A 12,771-nucleotide genomic window follows, 5' to 3' on the forward strand; every position below is an offset into this window, starting at 1 on the left:
TGAATAGAAATTATTTAACGAAGCTCTGAGAACAGAGATATGGTATACTTTCGTCAAACTTTGTTGATACGACTTATAGAAGTATAATGGAGCCTCCAGATGCTCTAAAGAAGCCGAAGAAATTTCATTCCTGGCAGAGCCTTCTAGAATATCAACGTGTCGTGCTACGTTTGGACAATAGTATAACTCGCCTCCTTGCTGATTGGCTGAATCATAATGATGTTACAGCCAATGCTAATAACTATGAATAACAATTTTTTCTGTACGTTTCTAATTCTTACCCAATAATCACTTCCCTTGCTTCTTCCATCTTCTGATTTGTGAGTGTGGGGTTCTACACGTTCGAGTACCGTTAGTTGTATATCATATTCTGCCGTAATCATGTAAAGGATGTAGCATACTTTTCATTATTGCGAATAGACTTCTGACTTCAAGAGTAAAACTGCTTCCTGTTAACGGTGTCGTTCACACATCACTGTCAAAGGTTCAAAGATCTTAGATTTGTTCAGTGAACTTGTGACTAGTACACAACTGTCAATTATTCGAAAAGCATGCCTGTGTAGTAAAATTTCATTAATCTTTATGTGATCAGAATGAATTAAGCTTGATAGCCAGATCCCAAAAAACTAAAACCAATATACAGTAACTCAATGCATTACAAGCTTAAACAAATAACAATGAAACCATGCCTGGCCTGATTCGTGATTATTTGTTCTTAAAAGTGTTGTTAAATCCATTTGTCCTTGTATCCAAGTTAGTTGTGCTGTTTAGTCAATCTCTAATTATGTGAACAATTGAGATTTTACGTATGATTTGGTAGATCCGATCGGTTTGAATGCCATGCAATAAGAAAATTGTACCTAATTTATGTTCATTGCTTAGCTTTTACTAGTAATATTTTCCTAGAAAAGAATACTAACAATTTACTAACCGTTCACTCTGTCATATCAATTTATTCATGCAGTCGAATTCTGTCGTATTCTATCATTAATTCAATATGAATAAATATACATCAATTGTCCATAAACCAATTCGTCTAAGAACATCAATTACACATTCACAACCTAAACAACACTGATTATCCTTCTGTAGTATATAAGAATATACATATCTAATCAGTTCACGAGTTTTACAAATAATACACCTAACGCCTATCCGGATATCATTTTATGAAAACTTTTCATTTGACTCCATTTTGATATATAAATATATATACTAGTGCTGTGAAACACTTAGAGATTGTCAAGTAGTAATGTCACATTTATATCTCTACATATCTCTTTGTCTTTATATATATATATATATATATATATATATATATGCCGATTTACATACCCTTTGTATAATAAAAGAGTTTCTTTTGAATCTTCATTTCTTTGACCAGATTTTATCCTGTCTATCATATAACATTCTTCAACAGTAATAGCTTTGTAAACATCTATAAAATTAAATGGTGGATATAAAATAAATATTCAGTTCTAATTATTAGACAAAATAAACAATTGAAGTTAACCAATATATTAATAAATAAGGTTAATAGATTCATAAAGATGATCCTTTGTAATATAATATACAATAATATCCAATACAGTAAAATAAAAGAACATTTTTAGGGTTCAGTATTGTTTAGATAGGAAGGAGTAGTTCTAACAACAACAACAACAATGACAACACCAAAATGGTCATTTAGTTGTATGATTTATTCTGTATTATATAACATTTATAAAGTTTGATAAGATTCTTAACAAATAGGGATTTTTATCAGAAGGGTTTTATGGATATTATAGTAATTTCAATGGTTGAAATCATGAGTCAATTGAAGCTAGACCATCATGGAAAACCTAGAAACACTAGACTGCTGAGGAGTCCTACAATAAGACGAAACGTCCATCTAGTGCTTCCAGGTTTTTCACAGTGGTCTAGCTTCAGTTAACTCATGATCTTAACTATTGAAATAGGGATTTCGTTTGTTTGTTTTTTTCAGCCAGACATTTTCATACACAACTTCTTAATTAATCAAGTATTATTCAAATACTAGTGACCAGTTGTCCAGAACATGATTATCCGGATTCATCAATCATACTGTCTAGTTTATAATTAGTAAATTCAATAGTTTCCATAACAAAAACAAATAGTTTAGTTATACTTTAGTGTTAAAAACATTTTACAAATATCATTGAAACTACAGACAAACCATTGGAATGAATGGGGTTCGGTCAACTTCTTTCAACTACAGAACTATTCTAAACTGTTGATGATTAATGAACGACTGTTAAAAATAATAACATTCATTTATATCATGTCACCAAATTTTAAAATGGATCTAAGATGATCAGAAACAAACATTTCTTTCATTAAAACACCTTCATTTTAAGAAATTTATTCATTTAAAAAGTTCTTATGATTACTCTCCAAGATCATGAGAACTGATCCTTTTCATTCAATAGACTTCTTACATAAATTTAAATTGAGCGAAAACAATTACTTTTACATAAGTCTAAATAGTGGATAGGACTGAAATTCCAAAACCTCATTTCATACTCAAATTCAGTACGTTTCACTTTAAATATCTAAAGGGTTATTTATTGAGGTACTTAATTCGAACAATCGCTAAATTGTGCAACATGGATTAACTGTTTTACCAACTATCAATTTTACATTAAAATATTAACATTCTTATAAAATTAAAGAAATGAAGTGTTCATCAGAAAATAACTAATTTCGTTACACTCATGAACCAATCAATGTTAGACCACCACTGAACACCTGAAAACACTGGACAACCATTTCGTTCTAGTATGAAACTTGATGTGTGGGCTAGAATGATAATGATTAGTTGTCTGCTTAGTCAGATATATAGATAGTCTGACATGTGTCAAATGAGTTATATATTCTCCTGTCTTTATTATTATTACTCACTCACCTAATATTGATTGTTCATTGTTGTTGGATTGTGTCGGGTTTTGGTGTGGAAATATATTTACGTTCTAGTCAGGCTAATCACACGTTCTCGATCTGAGTTTTGTTGAAGTCCTGTAGAATAAACACTTGGAGGGAATCTAGTGTAGATATTCATCTAAGGTAAATTAACATCCCATACATTCAAACGTGGAAACCCAACCGTTTTAGCATTAGACTAAGTGAAACCGAACGTTATAACAAAGCTATTTTGCAGTCTCCATTCACGAGCCTGCACGCGGAAATTGACCTTAGGACTTTCGATACCGTGCACTAACGCTTTAGCTCTTGACCAATGAGCCGGCATTCAGTGAGGCATTTGTCTAATTCCAATCGATCTATAATGTTACGCGATGATCTTCCATTGTTTTTCGATGACAGTGGATTTTGTAATCATGACTGACAAAAAACCATCGTAATTGGAATAATACTTTTAGAATACTGGAAATAAGCTGATAACAGTTCATTAAGAAAAACATGAAGTTAATTAGTGGGAATTAGTTCAACGTGATTTCATTGAAGGACTTGAAGATCAATTGCATTTCATTTCTGTTATTAAGGTAGATGACAGTTAACCACCGACATAATTTTAGATAGAAAAGTTAGTTTTCAGCCTTCTAATACTGTTTGCGAATTATTTCAACTAGCTTCATTTTATCAATCTCTAGCCTCGTGTAGACAACTTTTAACTGTGGATGGTTCAATGACGATATGTCTTTGGATCGAATTCATTAATAATGTACAGTTAATATATGTATGATTTATTTAGGAAAGAAATTCTATTAAAATCACTTATTTACAGATTGATCCTGTATAAAATGTGCATGGATAATAAATGTGATCTCATCATATTCTAAAGACTTTCAACAATTATCATCTGGAAATTAACTCGTGAAGTAAGAGACAGATTATAAGTACGCTCTCTTGATAGTAAAATAATGAGAATACCTAATGAAACATTAAAAAAGTTCAGTCTATAGACAATATTCATTAAGTGGCTTGCTAGCAAACTCCAACAGTTAGTTTTGTAATCCCAGTTCGTATAGAAAAATACGATTCAAAATTTTGAAGTGTAAATCATTGAATGATTCCATCTAGAAAATTATTAGAAACTAGAAATGTCATTGGATAGATATTTCGTCTTAATATAGGATTCCCCCAATGATGTATATAAATGTTATGACTCGGTAAGCATTATGAATGTTAATTTTCGGGATCCATCTATGGATCAATACTATGCGTAGATTTTTATCGTATGACTGTTAACTAACTAAACTGTTCATATTCATGTCCCTCTTATTATAAGCCTTATTGTGACCTATGAATCATTATTATACGACTTACCATTATCGAATTATGCCCTGTCTATTAATTACTACCTCCCACATTCACAGCCACATTTGACTAGATCTTGTACAAATGTTGTTTCCTATTTTATTGGTACGATGTGGTCTGTTTGGTTGGTATATAAATGGAGTATGTTTGAAATAAATGATTCATATCACAGAGGCTGAAGTTGTTGTTCCGGACTTAACTGGCTGGGCTAGGCAGGAAGTAGGACCGATAGGGGCTCTAGACTGTTCTCACGGATTTTATGCGTCGTTGGTCCGGTCGATAATTCACTGCTCTCTAATTGGCGGTATCATTGCGTATACATTAACAGGACACACATGTCACAAGTCAAACAATAAACCAACTGCCAGAGATAAAATCAAAACATTCAGATCTCGTATCTGGTGTTTAACCATCAAACTACTGAGTAACCCCAATGTGGTTTAAATGTCTAACTTCAATCAATTGAATTAATATAAACTATCCTCACCAACTCTTGTACTAATTACGAAGAAATTGTCAGATAATGTTTTCAATCTATTGCTAACTAGTTACTAATTGATTACTAACTATGAAAGCTTCATTTGACTATTTCATGAATCATATTCTCTTCACTGATGTAAACGTATTCGAACAGTTATATTTCCTTAATAATATCTTGTAATATTTATATAAAGATAAGTTTCTTTCAACAATTTTCTTCCTTACATTTGAATACTTAAAAAGTTAGCGGTATTATTGAGAAGAAATCTCCAGGAAAAAAAGACATTCACAATCTCTATGACAATTATTATTATTATTATTATCAGTCAGTAATCTGTTGTATTTTTGATATTTGTTTGGTCGCCTGGATGACATGTATACGATAACATGGAAAAAATAAAGCAAACTGAACTTCAAGGTATACACTAAAAGTTACATATTAAAGAAAAATATATGTATAGACCAACTTATATGAAATAGCTTAGAAAGTAAGGCAAACGCAATTCGCATGATCGATTTGGACGATATTGTTACAGTGGAATGAGTTTTAAAATGATAAGATTTGTATTTTGAGAATAAGCCTTTAGTGGAACCCTTTATTTTGACATCAATTAGATTGTACGATGTTGTCGACGGGTCCTCCACTTTAGTGGCCCGGGATCTGACTCCAAGTAGATCGTATGTATGATTGTTATTGAATTATTGCTGTCGAAATATATACATTGCCTATCCTCGTATATAATCATCGACTTAAATCGCGTTAGTCAATAATGGAATTAAATAAGTCATATAACGAGGATGGACTTTTGAATACATTGAATATATTTTGTATATGAACCGAATGGAATAGAGAGAATCGAAACGACGCACAGTGGAGATGGCGGGTAAGCCAACTCCGTTTAGTCAAGAGTTAATCGATATTTATAGTCACATAAAAATAAGTTACAGACATATGATGAATAAGATAAAAAATGTACACGCATATATGCGCTCATATAAAAACAGTCAAGATTGATAAGCGAATAATCAATAAGGTCAAAGTATGACTCAAGTAGAATGAATAGATCATGTTGTTTAGTAACTGAAGCTGGAAAGATAAATATTTAAGTTTCAAACTTGTTCCTCAAGAGTACCTTCCTCTCTTTTGAGTTAGATCTCCAGTTGAATCACCCACTACTAACGAATTCTGTAATATATTGAAATAACTATTCATTACTCTCTGATATTCAATAATTGTGAGGTTGTTTGCAGTTGACGAAATCTAATTTTTTTTCAAACTTCATCTTTGTACTTTTTTATTGAAATATCAGAAGAACAATTTTATGAAGTTCAATTATATATTGGGATTGTGAGTAGAACTTGAAATCAGGATATGTCTTTCGTTGTGGAATTATAGTGTAGTGAACGGAACACGGGTGGGGACAACCGAATGTATTTAGCGCAAAATTACAGAGTTACTCGGTAAATAAAAACACCATGTAGTAAATCGTTAATCTGCAAAATATCAATTCATCATATCAAACCGGACTGTTCCTGTTGCAAACATCAATCCATTGTTTCACATTTCATTGTTCATGCGTTTTCCTACAAATTGCATTGTGTTCCTGCTCTTCCTTTCTTGATCTTCCCCCATCTTCTGCTGCCAGACATTACGTTTTTCACTCGCGTCGTGTACTACTTATATCAATATAATTAGCACGCACCACAGTAGTACACATTAAAAATAGTACAGGTCATTAAAAATAATTCTCAAATACTTTGAATATAACAACAGTATTGAAAACTAGCTGACTATTTTTAACTGAAGCATAAATTTCCTAGAAAACTCATATTGATCATAATGTACATCAAGGATAACTTTAAAATTGTCAGTACTTTATACATTATTCTCTATTCTGTTTCAGAACTGAGATGAAATCTGAATTGATCTGGTTTCTATTGATAATCATTTTATCCTACACGATACCTTCTGAACAACTAATCAAAGATTTATTTTGTCAATTTATTCATTTGAAGAGATTTCAATGAAGCCAGAGCTATGCGGGTTTTTTAATTCAATATCAATAAACAAACAAATCATAACATTCCCATTCTCAGTACTTGTAGAAGTAAATAATATTAAAGTCGACGGGCGATGTTGTCTAATGTTGGAATAGGCTACCAGAAAGCTAGGAATGCCCAAGCCAAGATATCATACCAGTTCATGATGCCAGTGATAATTAAATATCAACAGGTAGAATCTGCCTCGTTCGAGTTGTCGTAACTGATTGTTAGAAGCTTTGAGTGATATTACCCAAAATCATTCACGACGACTTAAGTCAAATAATTCTTAGCGCTGCTTAAGATCCCAAGTTTCTATCTCAACGTTTTTTTTCTATTCCAGGAATCTGTGTTTTCTTCTCGAATCATATTTATCATTCCTAACTTTTTGTTTATTACTACTGACACTGTGATAACTTCAACTAAACGGGAATTTATCTTAATAATTTAATCTTATTGTGTTAATATAGAGTTACAAATTGAACTTGTGTGTAAGATGGTGGTTGTAGGTAGTTAACAGGAAACCCTGGACCCGGGTTTCATGCTACTTGGCACTTGTCAGCAAGGTGTACCTGTAATCTTGAGGGAACTGGTGCTCCCTAACGGATTTGATCCCATGTCATCCAGCTTCAAAGTCAGAGACGTTACCACTGAACTATCTGGGCCGCTACCGACCTTCTGTAGGACTGAGATGTAATCACAGTTGATTGATCACCACCCAGTGAATTTGTGTGTATTTTACTGAATGAATGACAGAGAATTATAAGAATCTTCTTTCTATGTAAACAAATTTGACAGGTTACATAGAATTTTTATCTCTACTTACAGTTTACACCTTGAATTAATATGAACTGGAAGAAAAAAACATACTATCCATGGTGGATAACAAAACGAATGATCATTATGTTAGTTACAAACATCTTAAAACCTGATATAAATATGGATACATCGAAACTCTTAAAAGTACAAAAACAGAATCAAAGATAAAAGAGAGGAAGTGACAATAATGGAAAAACTAACCACACACACACAAGAAAAAGAAACGTAAATAGTTTAGATTATCCTGTTGTGATTATATTTGATTAAAATTTTATCACTTTTAGTTGACATATTTAAATCCTATGTAGATTGTTTTGATACAATACAAATTGATATAAAATAAATGGAATTTCGCTATCGGTAGAATCCAGAACATGTCATTCCTCCTATTCGAAACTTGTTAACCGGATATAACTACATCCCAAATGTGATATTCACTCCATGACTGGAGCTCAGTATCGTTCGCTTGAAATACCACCATATTATCCACTAAGTGACGTTTCAAGGGAATGGTACTGGGTTCGAGCCCTGAAGTGAACATCAACAGCAATATAAATATATACCATTTATTTTGCATGAAGAATGTAGTTTAAAAATAGCGAATAATATCAATTTGGAAATAGGATCAAATCATATTAAAAGTTAAAATCTATGATGAAATGACAGCACCAATAAAAGCCTTCAGTTGTTGATTAGAACGGTCATATTTTAAAAACGACTTACATTTTGTTTCTTAAAAGGAACGTGTTAACCATTCGGAGATCTTTCTAACTGAATAAGTATCTTAAATATTTGCACTAAGATCCTTCTTGAAAACTTTGACTATCTATGCATAAGTAAATAGATCCATGATGATATAATAATGTAGTATAGTTATTGACATACAAATTCAACGATAAGATTATCCAACAATAGTTTATCATATATAATATCATATTTAGTTCATTTGTACTTACTTAGTTCATCAATCAATTCAGCTTCAAATCTGATTGGTGTTGACTCTAATATTGTTTGTACTGATTGTCCATTTTCATCTTTCACAGTAAATTTAACATCAAGTTTAGGCCATGGTGAATCATCAAGTAGATCTTGTCTATTAACTTTAATATTTCTGTTATCATTTTAAAACATAAAAATTAAAATGAATAAACAATGAAGTCAATCAAATGTAAATTAGTTAATTAGTAGTAGATTTAATAGTAATAGTCGAGAGATTAAGCACTCACGTACGAGACAGTACTTCTTTAGTTCGATTTCTTGCCGTCGGGTGGTTCGTACTCAATGATGAAGAGCCCTATACTCAAAAGAAACACCTATCTAGTGCTTCTGTGTTCTCAATGGTGGCCTAGATGATGTCCGTTCATGATATAAACTATGGTAATGGAGTTTTCCAAAAATCTCTAGTAGTAAAAGCAAATGAATTTCTGTCATAGTATAAATGTCAAGGAATGAATTATTAATTAATTATCAAATGAGTCCAAGATGTAGTTTACATATTTAATCAATTAAAATGTTAATGTTACATGCTTTCTAGTATGAATACTCAGGTAGCTGATGGACAGAAATGACTAACTTCTATTTCAGAAAAACAAAACATCATTGAATAAATCGTTAAGTGAACTAATGTTTGGTTAAAAAGTATATAGCTAACGTAATGAAATACTGAAGTCAGTTCAAGATGAATACTATTTTCAAAGTTTATAAACGTCACAACATGTCTATTTAAATAGTGCCCAGTTGTAATAGGATACACCTGTTTGAACTGATTAATTTGAACATATCCTATTAACATCTAGTTATGAAGGGTTTCATGTATATTGATTTAATTTGTAAGTTGTAAGGTCGATATCAACCGAAGTACCGTTGAAGATCAAAGAACAATAAAAGACTGTTTAATTCTAGTATAAGATTAACCAAAATTAAACAATTATGACTCATTTAGAGGTTGGACCTAGGACTTTTAGATCTCCTAGTGAATGCTAATTAAACTTTAATTACTTACCAACAACTTGTAATCACTAATTAAAATTAAAAAAATGTGGCTAAATCAAAATGATACTGAAAAAAATAAACACATGCATTAGATCTTTACTTTCTTACCGTTTTATCCATTCATACCAACTACCTTCGACTCAAATGACAAAATAATCTGATTGAACATAAATATTGTTTTGCTGTTTTTTAGTAAACAAACGACTTAAATTGATGTCGTAAACTCAAGAAGATTACAGATTTGTTTCTAGGTCATTTGTACTATGTGTATATGATGATTATTAATAATGTAGTTAAACCTAACAATGTTTTTATACAAACGAATATTTCATGAATCTAATCAGAGAATCGCTATTATGAAATGATGTAGAGAAAAATATCCTGAAGCCTCTACACGAAAATTGATTGGATCTAATATCAATTTAATAGTCCGAATCCAACGTACTTATTAGTTCTGAACTTTATCTCTTACTAAATAGTTATTGTTCGTTACAGAGAAATCGCGTTTCAGCTGTTTAGCCATATGGTGTGGTGCGTACTACTTATTTTGGTGGAGTTTTGTTCTCTGAGCTGGATGGTTTGGTCGTGGAGCTTTCGTCGTTCTTCTGAACGACATCATCAGCACAAACTTCAGATAGAAGTGAAGTGTTCGAATTTCTCCATATGTGTTTCACAGCTTGTTCTGTGCACCTCGATGTTGATTGGTTCTCGTTGACCTTAAATTTATCATTGTTTACTTCTTTGTTTTAAGGTCAACGAGAACCAATCAACATCGAGGTGCACAGAACAAGCTGTGAAACACATATGGAGAAATTCGAACACTTCACTTCTATCTGAAGTTTGTGCTGATGATGTCGTTCAGAAGAACGACGAAAGCTCCACGACCAAACCATCCAGCTCAGAGAACAAAACTCCACCAAAATCATCCACCTGAGCTACAAATCTTCTCCACCATCTCAAAATCATATGCGTGCTACTTATATTGACATAAGTGATATATAACACGAGTCAGGAATGTAATGTCTGGCAGCAGAAGATTGGGAAGATCAAGAAAGGAAGAACGGGAATAGAAAGCAATTAGTATGGAAATGCAAGAACAGTGAAGTCCGAGACAATTATTGAACATTTTGCAAATTAGGTGTTATAGTACGATTTTTCTATTTTACCAAGTAATTCAGTAATGTTGTGCTAAATTTAATTCGGTTGTCCTCACCTGTGTTCTCCTTCACTGCAATGGTACTTTTTGTCTAGTTGAAGTCAATGTGTAATACAGTTTATCCAGACATTTTGAATGATTTAGATTTAATCATCTTGTATTGTTGCTAGACTTGTGTTCATTTGAATAGAAATGAACTAATTAAAATTTCCCTTATTAGATTTATAACTCTGAAACCAAAATAGTACTTTCTCAGGTAATCATGTCATTCACCGGAATAGTTAGTTTGCTAATTATCTGAAAAGACCCACTGATTTTCACAAGTACTGAATGAGTAAGTGATAACTAGCTTCATAGGTTCAGCCTAATATATATGCTGAGGAGTCCCACAAAAGAACAAAACGGCCATCCAGTGCTTCCAAGTTTTCTATGACGGTCTAGCTTCAATCGACTCATGAATTCAACCATTAAAATATTAGTGTCTATTGTTTTTTAAAAAAAAACACATCTACGAAAATAATAATTCGAAAACAAACTTTCAATATTATTTTTGGTCTAATTCAGTCCTAAACATAAAAGAAATTATTATCAGAATGGGTTTTTTTGTGATTTTTGGAAATTTCACTGGTCGAAATCATGAGTCAATTGAAGCTAGACCACCATGGAAAACCGGGAAGCACTGGACGGCCGTCTCGTCCTAGTACGGGACCCCTCAGCAGCGCGCATCCACGATCCCGCACCCCACGGGATTCGAACCCAGGACCTACTGGTTTCGCAAGCGACCACTGAGCCGGCATCCAAAGGTGTCAATGTCTAACTTCAACCAATCCACGAAGTTGCGCCACCGTACACCATTGTCTTCAGTGAGTTCCCATCTCACAACAAACCTGGTTAAACTCCACTGGTAACGACTTCTCACTAGAACTCCAGGAGTTGAAGTTAGACATTAACACCGTTGGATGCCGGCTCAGTGGTCTAGTGGTTAAGTGCGAAACCAGTAGGTCCTGGGTTCGAATCCCGTGGGGTGCGGGATCGTGGATGCGCGCTGCTGAGGGGTCCCGTACTAGGACGAGACGGCCGTCCAGTGCTTCCCGGTTTTCCATGGTGGTCTAGCTTCAATTGACTCATGATTTCAACCAGTGAAATTTATAAAAGAAATTGTATCGATAGTATTTCGTAACATGAAAGTTTATTTAAATGAAATAGTCATTTTAAAATTTTCTTGAAATCTTTAAATATAATTTACCTATACAAACAAAAAAAATTCTGTTCAAAACTAAAGCTAAGACTGTGAGTTATGAGCTGTAATTGCTAATTTGATTGAATGTTTTCAATAACGGATATTCTAAAGTATTCGATTGTATGTAGTAAGGCTGTTATCAGCATGCTAACGAGTGCCAAACAGGATGAAACACATGTCTTGAATTCTACTAACAGCTACAATCTATCAATTTTGAAAATCGTATGATAAAATATTAATATGAAAGCTATTCTATAATGGTGTAAATTAGGCAATAAAAACTGATGAAGGTGTAGCGTGGCGTGGAGTCGAGATTAACTATGAACACCGCTACCAAGAAACACGTTCCAAGTAAATCAGAAGGCGTAAGTTGAACGTAACCAAATAAATCCATAAAATCCCCGAGAAGCCAAATATCAGAAGACAGGTAATGGACCAAATCGATATATATTCGCTGGCGATCTCGTGGCATCGAAAGGATACCGAGATCGTGCCAGGATACATGCTTGGTTACAGAACGTAACCGAATTCGCGCGAAGTCACAATCAAAGTGTGAGAATAAGAATGGAAGCACAATATAGCTGTCATTAGCACAGTCAAACAAAAGCACATTAAAACAAACACTGGTACAGTTGGTTATAATAATAATTGTTTTTATTAAACCAGTCGTGTTCTCGTGATAAATGTGAGTCACTACAAAGGTCTAGTCATGAATGTCATCTACGGGATAATTCAAATCCCTATTAACGAT

At 32.9% G+C, this 12,771-nt stretch overlaps 1 protein-coding gene across 1 annotated transcript in view; it reads right to left on the reverse strand.

Annotated features, from left to right (window-relative positions):
* MS3_00008441 (uncharacterized protein) overlaps window positions 1-12,771 on the reverse strand; it is a 152,015-nt gene that overhangs the window by 19,416 nt on the left and 119,828 nt on the right. Inside the window, exons 10-11 of the mRNA XM_051216779.1 lie at window positions 8,589-8,743; window positions 1,336-1,438 (exon numbers count right to left, since the gene is read on the reverse strand). Of these exons, the coding sequence (XP_051065394.1) occupies window positions 1,336-1,438; window positions 8,589-8,743 (258 nt within the window). The remainder of the gene's footprint in view (window positions 1-1,335; window positions 1,439-8,588; window positions 8,744-12,771) is intronic.

The sequence above is a fragment of the Schistosoma haematobium genome, chromosome 6, assembly GCF_000699445.3.
Source record: "Schistosoma haematobium chromosome 6, whole genome shotgun sequence".
Lineage (NCBI taxonomy): Eukaryota > Metazoa > Platyhelminthes > Trematoda > Strigeidida > Schistosomatidae > Schistosoma > Schistosoma haematobium.